At 42.2% G+C, this 20,299-nt stretch overlaps 1 protein-coding gene across 2 annotated transcripts in view; it reads left to right on the forward strand.

Annotated features, from left to right (window-relative positions):
• The first annotated feature begins 229 nt into the window (after positions 1 to 229).
• The window catches only part of ppil4 (peptidylprolyl isomerase (cyclophilin)-like 4), a 35,957-nt gene continuing 15,887 nt past the window's right edge, over positions 230 to 20,299 (forward strand). Inside the window, exons 1-2 of one of the 2 annotated variants that reach the window (XM_060913897.1) lie at positions 230 to 325; positions 11,924 to 11,991. In XM_060913897.1, the coding sequence (XP_060769880.1) occupies positions 256 to 325; positions 11,924 to 11,991 (138 nt within the window). In that variant the 5' untranslated portion in view covers positions 230 to 255. Of the gene's footprint in view, positions 326 to 11,923; positions 11,992 to 20,299 lie in introns of those variants that run through there. The other variant, XM_060913898.1, reaches the window with a different exon arrangement.

The following is a 20,299-nucleotide window of genomic DNA, read 5'->3' on the forward strand; positions in this document are numbered from 1 at the left end:
TGTGTCAGCCCTGTGATGACCTGGCGACTTGTCCAGGGTGTACCCCGCCTTTCGCCCGTAGTCAGCTGGGATAGGCTCCAGCTTGCCTGCGACCCTGTAGAACAGGATAAAGCGGCTAGAGATAATGAGATGAATATTCACAGCCTTCAAGGTGAACCTGTCTGATCCAGCGAAGCGCGCACACAAAGCCATTACTCTCTCGGACACGCGCTTTGATTCCGCGCATGCGCAGTCCGGTCTGAATTTTGAACCAGAATGGCGGTGCTGCTCGAAACAACATTAGGCGACATTGTAGTGGATTTATACACCGAGGAAAGACCCAAAGGTACTGTTTAAGTGAAAATAATATTAGGTATCAGGCGTTCGTTTGCGTATTTAATACACGGAAGGAAGTAGGGTTTTTTTTTTGTTTGTTTGCTTCATGAATGCTAATTTGGCTAAACAGAGATAACGATATGCTAGTCAGCTAGCATGTTATTATCAAAGTGTATCTGTTTCCGGTTTATGTTCAAGTAGTATCATGAAAATTAATAAATTTCACACGTTTTCTCGTTAAACTGTTATGTGCTTATACGAGGCAGGGAGCACAGCTTTTCTTCTCCCTCAGTGTCGCAGCTCTTTTCAGGGGGAAATTAGCTTATGAGAGCTGAAAAGGTCGCTGGTTGACGTCATGGCGTCATTTACATATTCATCAGATCTCCAGAGTAATTTGCATATCAAAATGAGATGAAGTGTTAAAGCACTATTTACTAGGGCTGTAACGATACACCCAACTCACGATTCGATACGCCCACGATTTTTTTAAAATGTTTTTTTAAAGTAGTAAATTTGACTTATTAACATTTACTTACTTACATTAACTATTTAATAACAAATAATTCAGACCACTGCAGAGAATGAGTAATATGTATGCAAAAATGAACAAATGTATATCCAAAGTTTGTTTTATTTCTCAAAATAATACTGTTGAGCCGGAAGCTCTGGTTTTTTCGGTTCTGAAAAAGTCATTTTTCCAAATCGTGTAAATCCGTTAAGATTTTTTTTTGGGGGGTGGCTCTCTCACTGTCTCACTCTCATAGGGCCAATGATTTTCTGTGATCGCGGAAAACAGATGGAAATTACGGAATTTTTATGGTGAAACATTGCTCGCGTGTCAAAATGTAACTGCCGCAGAAGGCTTCCGCCCAAGCAGACATGCCTTCAGTGTTGCCAGATATTGCTAACGTTTTCCACCCCAAAATATGTTCAAAACCAGCCAAAAAGCACCTAAACCTGCCCAATCTGGCAACACTGCATGCCTTTCCGGTCAAGTGATTGTGATTGGCTTGTGGCACACCTAGCCAGCCAATGAGCTGCTTGTTTACAGATTCGCTCCCCGCGTCGCAACCAGAATGGCGACCGCTTAAAAGAAATGAATGCTCTGCCAGTGGCGAGTGTGGACGTTGCGTGACTCGCAGAAGATTGTCGCAGGTCGGCGAAAAAACGACTTACTAATAGATATAAAAAATAAAAGTAATTTAAGTAAGTTTAAAATGTAATTTAAATAAAAAGTAAAGTATTCATAAATTGAAGTTTGGAAGCGCCTCTGTTTTTGGGCTGAGGAGAAGTTTGAAAGGGTGTACCGCGATTCTGCCTTCTTGTATCGCGATACGGATCGTGGCTCTGCGTATTTCGATTTCGATACGCATATCGTTACAGTCCTACTATTTACAGATGAGAATAAAAGTGAATTGAAACTGTGTTTTTAAAAAAAAAAAAGTATGAAGGAGAGAGTTGTGTTTAAAAGAGTTGAATAAGCCATGTATTACTCAAAATATCAACAATTATCTTCTTCTTTTGGCTGCTCCCGATTAGGGGTCGCCACAGCGGATCTCAGGGATCCCAGCAGTAATTGAAAAAAATAGAGGAATGTAAGAAACTATCACCGGGCGACACGGTGGTGTAGGCTAGTGGTTAGCGCTGTCGCCTCACAGCAAGAAGGTCCGGGTTCGAGCCCCGTGGCCGGCGAAGGCCTTTCTGTGCGGAGTTTGCATGTTCTCCCCGTGTCCGCGTGGGTTTCCTCCGGGTGCTCCGGTTTCCCCCACAGTCCAAAGACATGCAGGTTAGGTTAACTGGTGACTCTAAATTGACCGTAGGTGTGAATGTGAGTGTGAATGGTTGTCTGTGTCTATGGCTAAGTTTACATTAGACCGTATCTGTCTCGTTTTCTTCACGGATGCACTGTCCGTTTACATTAAACCGCCTGGAAACGCCAGGAAACGGGAATCCGCCAGCGTCCACGTATTCAATCCAGATCGTGTCTGGTCCGGTGCTGTGTAAACATTGAGATACGCAGATACGCTGTGCTGAGCTCTAGCTGGCGTCGTCATTGGACAACGTCACTGTGACATCCACCTTCCTGATTCGCTGGCGTTGGTCATGTGACGCGACTGCCGAAAAACGGCGCGGACTTCCGCCTTGTATCACCTTTCATTAAAGAGTATAAAAGTATGAAAATACTGCAAATACTGATGCAAATACTGCCCATTGTGTAGTTATGATTGTCTTTAGGCTTGCCATCCTTCCACTTGCAAGTGGTAAGTGACTTCCGCACAGCGGCTCAGTCCCGAATCACTGCTCGTGCACTACACTCGCGCGCTCTGTGAGCTGCGCAGGGCCGGAGTGCGCACCCTCCAGAGGGCACTCGCTGTTCAGGGCGGAGTGATTTGGAGCGCAGCCGCTGAGGAGGAAGCGAATAGCCGCACTGACACATTTCAACTTACGTGCCGAATTAGTCATGTGATTAGCATATCCGTGTATTGGCGTTGCTGTGTGCATGCTAATCGTTTTTAAAAACGTTAATCTGATGATCCGCTGATACGGTCTAATGTAAACCCCACCTATGTGTCAGCCCTGTGATGACCTGGCAACTTGTCCAGGGTGTACCCCGCCTGTCGCCCGTAGTCAGCTGGGATAGGCTCCAGCTTGCCTGCGACCCTGTAGAACAGGATAAAGCGGCTAGAGATAATGAGATGAGATGAGAAACTATCAGCAGGGGTCAAGGGGGCTGCCTGAAGCTGTTGAGATTTTAACATTTAAAGATGCTATAGAACACATTTTTTTACATAGATTTAACATAGAAAAGCAACAGAATTTAACCATAATGTGTATCTATTTGATGCCATATTTTGTAATCCATGACATAAGTGGCAAAAAAAAAATTATAAAAATTAGACAAAAATGTAGCTTTGAAGAATATACTTGCCTAAATATTCCACTGATTTTGTTATAACAATAGTATCCAGAGTTCATCTCATTTGTTTATTTTTTTTTTGTTTCAAGTTAATGTCAAAACTAGTCTAATATAAGCCACATTCATTTTTCAAAAATCATAAATATGAGCAGAAATCAATGACTCAGTAATATTAGATATATACACATGTACAACAAATACTGGAGATATTTGATTTAAACCTCTCTTTTTGAAAGGTTTCACTGCAAAGGAATTTAATGCTCTTTTCTGGGGTGCATTCGGTCTTTCCTCCAGTTTTCTCTGCTTTTGTTTCTCTGATCTATCTTTCTGCTTTTCTGATGTTCCTGCAGTGCTCTGAATTAAGTTCAACGCATTAGAAACAAAAGCACGAACGGAGTTAAAACATGTTTTCTAGCAAATGGGCGCAGCCATATTGTTTTCTTGTCCTATCGCATACAGTCTCGCGGTCAGTGTTGCCAGATACTCCTGACGTTTTCCAGCCCAAAATATGTTCAAAACCCGCCAAAATGCACTTGAAACCCCCCAACTGGGCGGAGAACCGCGCAATCTGGCAACACTGCTCACGGTATTTACATCAGTTTAACTTCCGAGTGTTCCCGAATGTCAACGAGAACAAACGAAGCTGACGAAAACATCGCTAAACAAGCAAACCAAATCAGAACGTATTCTGCTGATCATTTTACTTAAACATATTTTTAATGGATATACAAGAAATGAAAAAAAACCCCACTTTCGCTAGAAAATAGCGGAATTCCGCTAAATAGCGGACGTCTGGGATCTTTCATCTCCATTGCTCCCGGTCTTCTGCATCCTTCTCTACCACACCTGCCACTTTCATGTCCTCTCTCACCACATCCATGTATCTCCTCTTTGGCCTTCCTCGTTTTCGCGTGCCTGGCAGCTCCATCCTCAACATTCTCCTTCCAACAGGATGTGCCCATACCGTCTCAGTCTCGTCTCTCTTAGCTTAACACTACGTTCAGACTGCAACCTGAAACGACCCATATCCGATTTGTTGTGAAATCCGATTTTTTTGTTAGGCCGTTCACATTACCAGTTATATGAGGCTTGTATGCGATCTCCAATATGAATGGAAAACGACCCAAAAGTGTCCCGCATGCACAAATTGACACGTAATAAGCACATCTACGTAATACGTAAACAAAAGGCGCACTCTTCAAGTTTGCAAGTAAAGCATGGAGATGAGGCGAGACCTGGCGATGTGGTTTTTGTGGCGGCAGCGGAACTCGCACAATAATCTGATTGTGGGCAGCAGACTAATGAGACCGAAGGTGTCAAATTACTGGAAATTTCCAGAACAATCTTATAATCTTGTAATACAGGATGGTTTAACATCCAGGTCCCTACCAAATCCACCATTAGCTTGATCAATTCTATAAAAGTCTATTTAAATTCTGAAAACTGTACAAATGTTGTTTTCCACCAAAGAGGCGGGATTAGCCAACGCAGAATAGTGACGTTTGTCTCTTGTTGATGACGTGTAGGTCGCATGAATGCGACCTGTCCGGTCAGACTGCAGTCGCATGTGAAAATAACGGATATGCATCGGAATTAGGACCACATATCCAAGCGGCCTGGGTCGCATGTGAAAAAAATCGGATCTGTGTCATTCAGATTGTCAATAACAAATCGGATACAGGTCGCATATGAGCAAAAAAATCGGATATGGGTCGTTTCAGGGTGCAGTCTGAACGTAGTCTAATTCCCAAGCTCTCCACATGTGCTGTCCCTCTGATGTGCTCGTTCCTTATCCTGTCCAACCTCCCATCGCAAACCTTAACATCCTCAACTTTGCCTCCTGTCTCTTCATTAAGGGTAAGGTCTCCAATCTGTACATCACAGCTGGTCTCACTACGGTCTTATACATCTTACCTTTCACTTTTGCTGGGACTTTCCTATCTCCCGAAATCCTTCTCCAACTGCTCCACCCTGCCTGCACTCTCTCAGGGTTTTTTCTAGAAAAATTTAGTATGAGGGCGCTCACCATGGCGAGGGAGCGAAGCGGGGGGGGAATGGTGCTGGTTGTCCCCCGCGCCGGTGGGTGAAAGGTCATTCAGTCTCGAGAAATCTCGCTCTACAAGTCAGCCGACCTTGTATGTAACCCATGTCAAATCTCGCGAGAGCAGCCGCGACAAGTAAACAACTAAACAACATGGTGCCTCAGTCTGGAAAACGCCAATTCGGATTGTTTTTGCACCGTCTGGCGGTGTATCTACTATGATTGGAATATTTTTGGAGTAATTATAACGTATTTGATGATCAGACACGTTGTCACGTGGTGTTGCTGGGATGTTTTCACGGAGAAAAGATCGTTTTGAGAAAGATTGCATGTTGTGCAGTAGCATATAAGTGCATGGCCTAAGTGTGACTTGGGGTTCAATCGGCATTTCGGTAAGGGGGCGCACGCCGAGAGTAAGAGGACGCAGCACCCCTGTTCCCCGGTTTAGACGAAAGCCTGCTGCAGTGCCCGCAAGGTCCCCCTGCTCAAGAAGGCACATGTGCAGGCCCGTCTGAAGTTTGCCAATGAACACCTGAATGATTCTGAGAGTAATTGGGAGAAGGTGCTGTGGTCAGATGAGACCAAAATTGAGCTCTTTGGCATTAACTCAACTCGCCGTGTTTGGAGGAAGAAAAATGCTGACTATGACCCGAAGAACACCATCCCCACTGTCAAGCATGGAGGTGGAAACATTATGCTTTGGGGGTGTTTCTCTGCTAAGGGCACAGGACTACTTCACCGCATCAACGGAAGAATGGACGCGGCCATATACCGTAAAATCCTGAGTGACAACCTCCTTCCCTCTGCCAGGACACTGAAAATGGGTCGTGAATGGATCTTCCAGCACGACAATGACCCAAAACATACAGCCAAGGCAACAAAGGAGTGGTTCAAGAAGCAGCACATTAAGGTCATGGAGTGGCCTAGCCAGTCTCTGGACCTTAATCCCATAGAAAACCTATGGAGGGAGCTGAAGCTCCTAGTTGCAAAGTGACAGCCTCAAAACCTTAATGATCTAGAGATGATCTGCAAAGAGGAGTGGACCAAAATTCCTCCTGACATGTGCGCAAACCTGGTCATCAACTACAAGAAACGTCTGACCGCTGTGCTTGCCAACAAGGGTTTTGCCACCAAATACCAAGTCTTGTTTGCGAGAGGGTTCAAATACTTATTTCACTCAAAGAAATGCAAATCAGTTTATATCTTTTATATGAAGTTATTTTCTGGATTTTCTTTTTGATGTTTTGTCTCTCACAGTTAAAATAAACCTACCATTAAAATTATAGAATGTTCATTTCTTTGTCAGTGGACAAACTTACAAAATCAGCAAGGGATCAAATAATTATTTCCTCCACTGTACATGTATTAATCTAAATACAGGTAAACAACGAGTGGTGGTGTTGTGATGTAACCAAATGAGAGTCGGAGCTTACCCGTCTGTGTTCTTGCTTCTTGAAGGCCGAGCTTGTGGCCGATTGTTTTGAAACAATCTGACTCTCAGTTCTTCGTTTATTCGCTTCTTCCACGTAAGAGTGAGATATTGCTGCTGAGGCAAGCAGATCCAGCGGAGAAATCTGACGACTGGTCCACTCATTCTCCATTTTCTCTAATCTGAGTACTCCGCCATTACTGCTCGGCTCACACTCCGGGAGAACTGATGCAACTGAACTTGCTTTCCTTTTCTTGTAGTTTTCTTTTCTTTTAATTGTTGGTACTGCACCCGCTTTCAATACGGGCTTATAGCTCCTCAACAGATCAGAGGTCTCGTACAAGTCATCGCTAAAATGTGCCCGTGAATTTCTTGCAAAACGCGTCCAAATTTTTGCAGTTTGAACATTCTTGGACCATGAATGCAACGTAAATCCACCTTCTGTCTTGTTGCTGCACCCGCCAGCAACACATCTACATGGCATGGCGCTAAATTAGCTCAAAATGGAGGATCAAAGTTGTAGTCAGCTCTGTGTTTTAGTATAGCGGAAATGGCCATGAGACCGATAGACTTCCTGCTGTCACTTCTAAGGTCGAGTCCATGCCAGGAAAAAAAAACAAATTTAACTGAACTCTACCACGAAGAGTTGTGAAATATTCTGCCAGAAGCTTGTTCATGGTAAACAATAAACGTTTGGTCAAGGTGAATCTTGCGAAGAGACATTTTACGGATCTCGAGAAAACAACACAACTAATTCGAGATCTCGAGAAAACAAAACCGTTATTTCGAGATCTCGAGTAAACAGCTGAGAAATGGTTCATTCAGTTACGCCAAGAGACTTGTGATATGCTGACTTTGGGGCTATTTCTCATTCTGTATAGACGCAACTTTGGTCATTAATGTCTGGAATAATCGATCACCTAATAAGGCAATATTTTGATCAGGGGTTGACACAGGGAGAGATTGCATTAAGTCTTTTAATAAGGGATCATTTCAAAATTAGTCCGGGGGCGCAGCTCTGCTAGAAATCTCAGCTGTTTTCTCGAGATCATGAAATAATTGTTTTGTTTTCTTGAGATCTCGAATTAGTTGTGTTGTTTTCTCGAGATCTCGGGATAACAAGGTGAATAAAAAAAGATTATATGAAGGGCCTCTCGCGGCTTCCGTAGATTTCAGAAAACCCAAAGGAAATTAAAACTTGTGCACCAAATTCTCGTGTTTTTTTTTTTAATTAAAGATGTATGCTGTACAATCGTTCTGCCACAGAACAGTTCAAAGAAATTACTGAAAGCCCAAATATTGCCATGACATTCATATCGCTGTATGTAAACTTCTGACCACAACTGTAGTCATGGGGGTATCTGGTTATTTAGCACAAAAGTCTTTTTGCACAAATCCAAAGTCTCTTGGCACAACTCTGGATTATGGTCACAATAATGGGGGGGGGGGGGAATACTCCTCTTGATATACAGTGGTGGGCAAAAGTTTACATACCCCAACAGAATGTTTCGTTTCTTGCCTATTTCTAAGAGAAATTGAATGATAATGCACAAAAACCTTTATTTCACTTGTGGTTAATGGTTGGCTGAAGTTATTTATTGCATTCATTACTGCGTTTACTCTTTGAAAACCATGAAAACAACAAAAACTACCTAAATGACCCTGATCAAAAGTTTACATACCCCTGTGAATTGGCCTGAAAACCTGTACACAATTTGACAAACAGGACTGAATGGCAATTAAAGGCAACTACCTTCACCTGTGATCTGTTTTCTTCTAATTAGTGGGTGAAAATAAGAGTCAGTAAATTGCTGGACTTTTGAGAGAACCTTTTATCCCTCATCCAGTGCTGCGCGTCATCTTTGAGATTGAGCCATGGGAAAATCAAAGGAATTGTCAAAGGACCTGCGTGAAAAGGTAGTTGAACTTTATAAATCAGGGAAGGGATATAAGAAAATATCAAAGCAATTAAAAGTGTCAGTCAGCACTGTTCAAACAATAATCAAGAAGTGGAAAGTCAGGGGCTCTGTAGACACCAAAGCCCGTTCAGGTAGACCAAGAAAAATTTCACCCACCACTGCTAGAAGAATTGTGCGTGATGTAAAGAAGAAGCCCCAAATAACATCTGGTGAACTTCGAGATTCTCTGAAACAAGCTGATGTGGATGTTTCAAAGAGTACAATTAGGAGACTCTTGAGAAGAAATGAGCTGCATGGGAGAGTTGCCAGAAGAAAGCCCCTTCTACGCAAATGCCACAAAGAAGCCCGTCTATGATATGCCAGACTGCACAGAGACGCACCCCAAACCTTCTGGCAAAAAGTTGTGTGGAGTGATGAGACCAAAATTGAACTTTTTGGGCACAACACTAAACGCTACATCTGGCGAGGAATCAACAAGGCCTATGATGAAAAGTACACCATTCCCACGGTGAAACATGGTGGTGGATCTCTGATGTTTTGGGGATGTGTGAACTACAAAGGCACTGGAAATTTGGTAAGAGTTGATGGCAGGATGAATGCAGTCACTTATAAAAAAATACTGGAGGAAAATCTACACGCCTCAGCCCGGAAGCTGCGCATAGGACGAACTTGGACATTCCAGCACGACAATGATCCAAAACACAAGGTCAAATCAACTCGTCAGTGGCTACAACAGCATAAAGTGAAGGTCTTAGAGTGGCCATCTCAGGCTACATCCACACGACAACGGCAACGAGATGTTGTTATTTAAAAATATATCGCGTCCAAATGGGCAACAATCAGTAAAATATCAGGTCCATATGGCAACGCAACGCTTGCTGAAAACGATGCAATACACATGCCACACCTCTAGGGGCGCTGTAAGACGGACCCTTCGGAGACACCAGAACAATAGAAGAAGTAAGGACGCATGCGCATAAACTATTATGCGCGAGACTTCATATTAGCCACAAAGTCAGAAAAATCTGTTCGTAAAATTACATTATAATGACCAAATACAATGAAAAGTATTTTTCCAGTCTCACCTGTGAAAGGTAATCCCATGTGATCTCGTTTGGACAGAAAACCTGTTGGTACAGTTAAACGCAGCTAATCTTTATTCTCCGCTTTGACCTATCCAAAATGGCGGCGAGGATGACGTATGATTCTACGCGGAAGGCGGCGTCTTCAATGGTCCGGAATAAAGTGAATGATACACGTTGATGGAATTAATTTGTTGTTTCTCACCTGTGAAAGGTAATCCCATATGATCTCGTTTGGACGGTAAACCTGTTGGTACAGTTAAACGCAGCTAATCTTTATTCTCCGCTTTGACCTCTCCAATATGGCGGCGAGGATGACGTATGATTCTACGCAGAAGGCGGCGTCTTTAATGGTCCGGAATAAATTGGATTAATTTGCTCCTCTACGCCCTTTTTAAGGAATGTATTGTCGGACTTAAATCAACATCTGAAGAGGTGAGATCGCTCCTTTTTTCCCCTATTTTTGCTGGCAGGATTGCACCATTACACAATAAATATTCACAGTGAAAATATTTTGTAAGCGCGTTTCATGAACCAAGTTATAGGATTTGTTGACAACTCGCATCGCATCGCAATGAGAAGATCATTGGCACTACTGGTGTTAAGAATCAGACCATTTCATAAATGAATATTTTGCTGTAGAGCTGCAGTGTTTGTACAATTGCATGTTTTTGCTTCACTATTACTGTCACTATTCTGCTTCTTGCATTACTACTGTGAACTAACACTGAACATTATAATAATAATAATATCCAAGCTCGTGTTTCACTCTCACTAGTGCTCTGTAAGGCTTTTTCCTGGTGATATTCGTTACACTTCTACCCGGCGTGAAGCACTCACAGTCATGTGGTTGTGACGTCATCGTAAACAAATCCGTTCTACTCATCCAGACGACTTCACAATGGCAACGTTGCCAGATCTTTCCACTCTGGAACCCGTTCTCAAAAAGATTGCGTTTTGGGCACCCAAAACGCCGGTGCCGTGTGGACGCCAGGCCTAAACGATAAGCAATTGTATCGGAGTCACCTGAATCCGTTGCCATGTGGACAGGGCCTCAGTCTCCTGACCTCAACATTATTGAGCCACTCTGGGGAGACCTCAAACGTGCAGTCTATGCAAGACAGCCCCAGACTTTACAGGAACTGGAGGCTTTTTGCCAAGAAGAATGGGCAGCTTTACCATCTGAAAAGATAAAGAGACTCATTGACAACTATCACAAAAGACTTCAAGCTGTTATCGATGTTAAAGGGGGAAATACACAGTATTAAGAATTGGGGTATGTAAACTTTTGATCAGGGACATTTGTGTAGTTTTTTTTGTCGTCATAATGGTTTAAAAAGAGTTAACATTTTCTTGACAATAAATGGCTTCAGCCAACCATTAACCACAAGTGAAATAAAGGTTTTTGTGCATTATCATTCAATTTCTCTTAGAAATAGGCAAGAAACGAAACATTCTGTTGGGGTATGTAAACTTTTGCCCACCACTGTAAGAAGGGGTTTATGATCTAAAATGTAAATAAAATAATTGAAATGGCTGTACATAGGTTGTTTTTTTTGTAAAAAATGTAAAATGAAGAACAAACAAAGCTTTCTGTAAACTCGTCTTGTAAATTTCGCTTGAGACTTCATTCTTTTTCAGATTGTAAATAATAAATATGATATATAATTTAAGCTTAGCACTTTAATAAAGACAAAACAAACCTGGAAGTTGGCTGGAGCGGTGTACTGGGTCAGGGTGCGTGCTGTGTTAAATAATTTGGAGGGAGGATTGGTGACTAATCTACAGGCGCCATCGAACACGGCAGTTTCAAGATGGCGGAGCGGGGAAAAGCAGTCACTCGCTTTCGATCGGCAACTTTCGTTAAAAAAAACCCGTGAAACGTGATCAGTAAGTATTCATGATTTAAGATTGTGTTCTTGGATCTTGTGCTAAAGAACTTAGAGTTGTGCTGAGACTTTAGAACTTGTGCTAAAAGACTTTAGTGCTAAATAACCGTAAAGCGTCACGGGTTAGGGTTATTGCAGAGCTTGGGGGCCATGGCGCTGAAGGACCTGCCACCCAGGGTGGCAGCAAGGAGATCATGGCTAGAGGATCTGAGAGAGCAGGATGGAGTGTAAGGGGTCAGAAGTTTAAAAAAAAAAGTATTATTAGGATATCAGAGATATTTCCGTTAAAGCAACTTACTGTTTTGTGAAATTTTATTTCCTCCTTTGGCAGCCTGCTTGAACTTCTTGAAGCTGTGTAAGATCAAGTACTACAACTACTGCCTCGTTCACAATGTCCAGGTAAGAACTTCCTAACCCGAAGAGACAACATTTTCCCCCCGTTAAACTCCGTATTGTGTGCCGATGTTCTACCCATCACTGTTACTTGTTACCGTCTTGTCATCGATCACAATTAACTTCGTGATGTAATCAGATTGCTACAGCGCGGTTTTAATAATTATTCTCAAGCAAATGACATCACCAGCAAACCTGACCTTTATTGCTGGGTTTCACGTGACGTCACATCCGCCTCATTAGTTATTCCAAACTTTAGCTGGTGGTGAAGGTGCATTGCTCGCGTGAAAAATGCCGTACGGTCGCGTTGTTTTAGGTCGATCAAACCGTAGAACTGATTAAAGTTTCTTCAGGGTTCCTCATGAACTAATAAAAAAGGGTGAACCAACACAGGACGTGGAGAAAGGTGGCTTTCGAACCTCAGTGAGCCGAGTCGAAGCGTGCTCGAGTTTGCAGTGATCACTTGGTGAAAGGTTTGTGTTTCCCTCTCAGCTCTGGCCTTGGTGGTTTCCAAGGACTTTTCTTGCTATGTGTCGTTATTTTGCAGTACTGTTTTTAGTCACGAAGCGCTAAAGTCCCCAGCTGTTTTGTTCACTCCTCACTCCTCTCAAAGTCCGTATGCATGAAGGTCGCGACAAAACTCTTCCCCAGCCATACAGTTACAATGCGCCGTGAGGCCATCCTTAAAAAAAATCCGTTTCCTGTCCACCGGGTGGGCAAAAAAGTATTTAGTCAGTCATCAATTGTGCAAGTTCTCCCACTTAAAAAGATGAGAGAGGCCTGTAATTTTCATCATAGGTATACCTCAACTATGAGAGACAGAATGGGGGGAAAGAATCCAGGAAATCACATTGTAAGATTTTTAAAGAATTTATTTGCAAATTATGGTGGAAAATAAGTATTTGGTCAATAACAAAAGTTCATCTCAATACTTTATGTACCCTTTGTTGGCAATGACAGAGGTCAAACGTTTTCTGTAAGTTTTCACAAGGTTTTCACACACTGTTGCTGGTATTTTGGCCCATTCCTCCATGCAGATCTCCTCTAGAGCAGTGATGTTTTGGGGCTGTTGCTGGGCAACACGGACTTTCAACTCCCTCCAAAGATTTTCTATGGGGTTGAGATCTGGAGACTGGCTAGGCCACTCCAGGACCTTGAAATGCTTCTTACGAAGCCACTCCTTCATTGCCCGGGCGGTGTGTTTAGGATCATTGTCATGCTGAAAGACCCAGCCACGTTTCATCTTCAATGCCCTTGCTGATGGAAGGAGGTTTTCACTCAAAATCTCACAATACATGGCCCCATTCATTCTTTCCTTTACACGGATCAGTCGTCCTGGTCCCTTTGCAGAAAAACAGCCCCAAAGCATGATGTTTCCACCCCCATGCTTAACAGTAGGTATGGTGTTCTTTGGATGCAACTCAGCATTCTTTCTCCTCCAAACACAAGTTGAGTTTTTACCAAAAAGTTCTATTTTGGTTTCATCTGACCATATGACATTCTCCCAGTCCTCTTCTGGATCATCCAAATGCTCTCTAGCAAACTTCAGACGGGCCTGGACATGTATTGGCTTAAGCAGGGGGACACGTCTGGCACTGCAGGATTTGAGTCCCTGGCGGCGTAGTGTGTTACTGATGGTAGCCTTTGTTACTTTGGTCCCAGCTCTCTGCAGGTCATTCACTAGGTCCCCCCATGTGGTTCTGGGATTTTTGCTCACCGTTCTTGTGATCATTTTGACCCCACGGGGTGAGATCTTGCGTGGAGCCCCAGATCGAGGGAGATTATCAGTGGTCTTGTATGTCTTCCATTTTCTAATAATTGCTCCCACAGTTGATTTCTTCACACCAAGCTGCTTACCTATTGCAGATTCAGTCTTCCCAGCCTGGTGCAGGTCTACAATTTTGTTTCTGGTGTCCTTTGACAGCTCTTTGGTCTTGGCCATAGTGGAGCTTGGAGTGTGACTGTTTGAGGTTGTGGACAGGTGTCTTTTATACTGATAACGAGTTCAAACAGGTGCCATTAATACAGGTAACGAGTGGAGGACAGAGGAGCCTCTTAAAGAAGAAGTTACAGGTCTGTGAGAGCCAGAAATCTTGCTTGTTTGTAGGTGACCAAATACTTATTTTACCGAGGAATTTACCAATTAATTCATTAAAAATCCTACAGTGTGATTTCCTGGATTCTTTCCCCCCCATTCTGTCTCTCATAGTTGAAGTGTACCTATGATGAAAATTACAGGCCTCTCTCATCTTTTTAAGTGGGAGAACTTGCACAATTGGTGGCTGACTAAATACTTTTTTGCCCCACTGTGTATATGGATGGATAAGAATTTGCAATGCTTTGTTTGCTTTTTCTTTCAGTACTTTTTATTACAAAAGCAGACACATTTAATAAAATATGACAGTTTAATCAACTGAAACTTGTACAAAAACTTTAATATTATTATAAAACCTACCGTGCAGGAACAGGCGTCACCACAGACGGTCCTCGACATTTCACTGCCTCTTTGATTATGTCCTGGCGGCCGTCTAAATACCACAAGCAGTGTGCAATGTTCATTACTACATTTGTTCCTTCAGTTTGGCCAATATGTCTAGATAGACAAGGTCCTTCTCTCTGGATGTCTTTTATAATTTCGTTGTGTAATTCGTTCTTTTTATTTGCTACAGACACAGTTTTTAATTCTGTCCAGCCAACCTGCATTAGTTCCGTAAACGCATTTTTTTTTTTTTTGTTCAGTTCCGTTCTCATTTTGAATAGATCTATTAGGTTCTCCTCCAGATCTGTCAGGGTCATTAACAAAGTAGGTAATGAATTTCACATAACAAAACTCAAAAGCTGTTTGTAACGTCTCGGATGGATCAAGATCAAACGAATTTTCCAGTAACGGTTTGTGACGGTCCGACACACGGACTTTTTGTAGTTTTAAATCAAGCGTTAGGCCTAGTTCGGATGAAATTACACTATTAAAATTATCACTGAATGATTTGTTTTTCTGAATCTTTACTATTTTGTTGTTCGCTAGAATACCATTTTGCGCAGAGCTGATTCGATTCTATATTCTGCGCGGAATGCGTAAATGTCAAGTTCGATTTTAGATTTTACAAACCTGAAAAAAATGTCGAAAAACCGGCGTTAAAAAAAAATTTCAACTGCACAAACGGCACTCACCCGGCCGGTGGACCGGAAACAGAGCGTTTTTTAATAATGGCCTGATCACTTGTTTAACTAAGATCCAGGTCTTTAAAGGGGTTTCTGATGATCTTTGTGAATGATTTAGCTGAGAGATAAGAGCCAACACAAGTGAGAATCGAGCCAGCTGTTTGTTTGTTTGCGCTTCGTTGTAAAGACACGAATGAAAAGCTTAAACATACGTACACGGGCAAAAACAATCCAGGATTCATTCGGCAGCAACTTGATCCCGAGGTCCTTTACCCAGCCATATAGAAAAAAAGTCGTAAGCTTCCGTACTTTTCCACGCTTTCATCTGTTTTGCGGTGTCGAAGGACGTCTGCAGCACCAGATAGTTTGAGATGTCGGAGAACTCGACTGAAGGGTAGTTTTCGAGATCGTATGACAAATCCACCTTTCCCAGACTGTAGGGGTCGATTCCATTGCACATAGCAACCTTCTGAATATATCTAAAGCCAGCAGTGGCTTCTAGATTACGAGCGTACTCCGATAACTTATCGCTAGTTGTTTGCACTACGGCAGCCGTTTAGACCACCAGCTATTTCACTTCCGGTAAAACCTTCCGCTAAGAAACGTCACGTGACTGAAACCCAGCAATTGTGATGTAATTCGGATCACCAGTGTGTTCATTAGGACTGGGCACACTTTTCTGAGATATTGCAGATTGAAAAAAAAAAAAAAACAGTCCGACAAATTCCGATTGAAAACTTTTGATTTGAAAATTTAAATTTATGTAAAATGTCGATTGTTTGAATTATTACATTTAGACTTGTATTAAGTATTTAATTTTCATAGATGTATGATTTATTCATTTGTTGGTTGTTTGGTTTGTTTTTGAAATGCAACACTGTGGTTCGGCTGAAGATTTGTTAGCAAGCCTGATATATAAATATCCAGTGCTGTGCAAAAGTCTTCGGCACATGCAAAGAAATGCTGTCGATCTAAAAAATAATGAAACGAAATGTTTCAGCGTTTAAAAAAAAAAATACTGTAAGTAGTAAGCCATAATAAATGAGACAAAGTCAAGATTTGGTGTGAGACGACTCTTTGCGTTTTTTTTTTTTTTTTTTTTTTTTTAAGTCTGAGGTCCAGTGAGTGCAGTTTTATAAGGAAATGAGCTGTAGGTTTTACTGAGCATCGTACAGAACCAGCCACAGTTCTTCTGGACACTTTGTGTCCGGGGTGGCACGGTGGTGTAGTGCAGTGTTTCCCAACCACTGTGCCGCGGCACATTAGTGTACCGTGAGAGATCAGGTGTACCGTGGGACATTATCCAATTTCACTTAATTGTTCTGAAAATTATTTATTTACTGCAAATAATTGGTCTTCGTTCGTCTATGCCAGCGACATATACTGTAGTGACCGGCAGAACAATTAAATACTCTTCCAATAGATGGCAGCAGGTAGCTAATTAACCTGTGTATCTACCTGTTGCCATTCAAACAGTAGAATTATGGCCCTTTTCCACTACCCTTTTTCAGCTCACTTCAGCCCGACACGGCTCGCGTTTCGACTACCAAAAACCAGCACGACTCAGCTCGTTTCAGCCCTGCTTAGCCCCTAAAACTCGCACCGTTTTGGAGTGGGGCTGAAGCGAGCCGACTGAGGCTGGGGGCGTGAGCAGACACTCCCCTGTGCACTGATTGGTGAGGAGGCATGTCCTCACATGCCCACACACGCCCCGCGAGCGCGCTGGGATCTGTAAACACCGCAAACCCGGAAGAAGAAGAATTATGAATTACGAGAATTTCTGAAGCCTTATGCGCCTCGCCTCATCAATACGCTCTTGCCAGTATCTGTCCGCGTTGTCGGTGACAACAAGCCACAGCACCAAGACCAGCAACCCTAACGACTCCATGTCCTCCATGTTTATTGTTTACTATTCGGGTCGTGAGACTACCGCTTAAAAGCTCACTGAATCAGTGACATACAGAGCATCGTGGACGAGTTCGCGGAGCGCAAGGCTCGCCGTATGCCCTTCAAATAATGCGCGCAGTAGGCTATTGATGTTTTATTATGAGCCATGTACAGTATGTCGCCGAATGTTTTTTTGTTTCTGAGTTACATGTTCGTTTGAAGGACTTAATGTACAAAATAACATAGTTGCACCCCGTAGTGTTGAAATTGGTAAACACAGTGCATTCAGTGAGGTTTGCACCGCCCTCCTTTTATTTCTGACTCTTCCTGTCACCACTCTGAGCGCTCATTCGTATGCCCTTCAAATAATGTGCGCAGTATAGGCTATTGATGTTTTATTATGAGCCATGTACAGTATCCTAATGTTTTTTGTTTCTGAGTTACATGTTCGTTTGAAGGACTTGATGTACTAAATAACATAGTTGCACCCGGTAGTGTTGAAATTGGTAAACACCGCAGTTGCGGACATTTTGTAGCCTAAAATGATGTTATGATAAGCTTTAATAAAGGGCCCGGTCATTTGCCCCGCCCCCGGCCCGGCTCTGACTTGTTCCGCCACTGTCACTGATGTCACTGTTTGCGCTGCTTAACGACATCACGTGACGTCCACCCACTTTCGCTAACTCCACCCAATGTGTCCACCCACTTCCAGCCAGCACGGTTCAGCGCGGTTGTAGTCGAAATGCAACTCCAACAGCCCCGCTCAGCTCGACTCGGCACGGCACGGCTCAGCCGCGTTTGTAGTGGAAAAGCGGCATTAGTAATGCTTCGGGTGTGACAGCGGTGATGGCGATAGCAGGGATGAGAGTTTTCTGCTTTTTCTGAGTAAAAATTGACCTTTTTATATTCTGCCAAATCCATTGAGATATATATTTTTTCATTTATTGAGGGGGGTTGGGGTATGTTCCTTCGTGATACTCAAGCGTAATTCATTCCTACGACGATCTTACAGGTTTACATTTGCGCGTTCTTTAGTCTCGCAGTAGAATACGCGTTATCTACAGTGTAATTGGCCAATCATCGATGGCGAGAGCATGATAGCCAATCATAACAGTTCTTACAAAAGAGAGGCCCGACAAGCTCTTGTCTTTGGCCAAAAAGCTGAAGAAGTCGTCGAAATGATTAAATGAAAATGAGAAGCGACTGAACTATAAATAATTGTATAAAGTGTACATGGACATTTTCCCATAAACTTGGCATTTGTTTGATTTAATACGTTGAACATGTATATGATAGTCAGTAAATCTGAATTAATGCTGACAGTTTTGAAAACTTAAATATTTCAAAAGACTTCTTGAAGAAATCCTATGCAACTAATGAGGACATGCGGAGAAAAGGTCAGTCACCCTAAAATTTTATTTAATATATGAACATTTCGATAATTAATAGAACTTAAGTTGAATGTGAATTTAGTTTGTCATTTTTGTTGATCATAAATTATAACCATACCCTTGAATGTAGAATGTGATTTTATTTTGAATTCAAACAATACTCCTATTGATTTTAAACATACAGTGGTGCTTGAAAGTTTGTGAACCCTTTAGAATTTTTGATATTTCTGTATAAATATGACCGAAAACATCATCAGATTTTCACACAAGTCCTAAAAGTAGATAAAGAGAACCAAGTTAAACAAATGAGACAAAAATATTATACTTGGTCATTTATTTATTGAGGAAAATCATCCAGTGTTACATATCTGTGAGTGGCAAAAGTATGTGAACCTTTGCTTTCAGTATCTGGTGTGACCCCCTTGTGCAGCAATAACTGCAACTAAACGTTTGCGGTAACTGTTGATCAGTCCTGCACACCGGCTTGGAGGAATTTTAGCCCGTTCCTCCGTACAGAACAGCTTCAACTCTGGGATATTGATGGGTTTCCTCACATGAACTGCTCGCTTCAGGTCCTTCTGCAACATTTCCATTGGATTAAGGTCAGGACTTTGACTTGGCCATTCCAAAACATTAACTTTATTTTTCTTTAACCATTCTTTGGTAGAACGACTTGTGTGCTTATGGTCGTTGTCTTGCTGCATGACCCACCTTCTCTTGAGATTCAGTTCATGGACAGATGTCCTGACATTTTCCTTTAGAATTCGCTGGTATAATTCAGAATTCATTGTTCCATCAATGATGGCAAGCTGTCCTGGCCCAGATGCAGCAAAACAGGCCCAAACTATGATATTACCACCACCATGTTTCACAGATGGGATAAGGTTCTTATGCTGGAATGCAGTGTTTTCCTTTCTCCAAACATAACGCTTCTCATTTAAACCAAAAAGTTCTGTTTTGGTCTCATCCGTCCACAAAACATTTTTCCAATAGCCTTCTGGCTTGTCCACATGATCTTTAGCAAACTGCAGACGAGCAGCAATGTTCTTTTTGGAGAGCAGTGGCTTTCTCCTTGCAACCCTGCCATGCACACCATTGTTGTTCAGTGTTCTCCTGATGGTGGACTCATGAACATTAACGTTAGCCAATGTGAGAGAGGCCTTCAGTTGCTTAGAAGTTACCCTGGGGTCCTTTGTGACCTCACCGACTATTATACGCCTTGTTCTTGGAGTGATCTTTGTTGGTCTACCACTTCTGGGGAGGGTAACAATGGTCTTGAATTTCCTCCATTTGTACACAATCTGTCTGACTGTGGATTGGTGGAGTCCAAACTCTTTAGAGATGGTTTTATAACCTTTTTCAGCCTGATGAGCATCAACAATGCTTTTTTCTGAGGTCCTCAAAAATCTCCTTTGTTCGTGCCATGATACACTTCCACAAACATGTGTTGTGAAGATCAGACTTTGATAGATCCCTGTTCTTTAAATAAAACAGGGTGCCCACTCACACCTGATTGTCATCCCATTGATTGAGAACACCTGACTTTAATTTCACCTTCAAATTAACTGCTCATCCCAGAGGTTCACATACTTTTGCCACTCACAGATATGTAACACTGGATCATTTTCCTCAATAAATAAATGACCAAGTATAATATTTTTGTCTCGTTTGTTTAACTGGGTTCTCTTTGTCTACTTTTAGGACTTGTATGAAAATCTGATGATATTTTCGGTCATATTTATGCAGAAATATAGAAAATTCTAAAGGGTTCACAAACTTTCAAGCGCCACTGTATTTTCATGTAAATATATAAAAAAGACAACAGATATATTTTTTATCTACTACAGCTCAGATTGCAGGAAAAGTGGTTTGTA

Source organism: Neoarius graeffei, chromosome 2, assembly GCF_027579695.1.
Source record: "Neoarius graeffei isolate fNeoGra1 chromosome 2, fNeoGra1.pri, whole genome shotgun sequence".
In the NCBI taxonomy this organism is placed as follows: domain Eukaryota; kingdom Metazoa; phylum Chordata; class Actinopteri; order Siluriformes; family Ariidae; genus Neoarius; species Neoarius graeffei.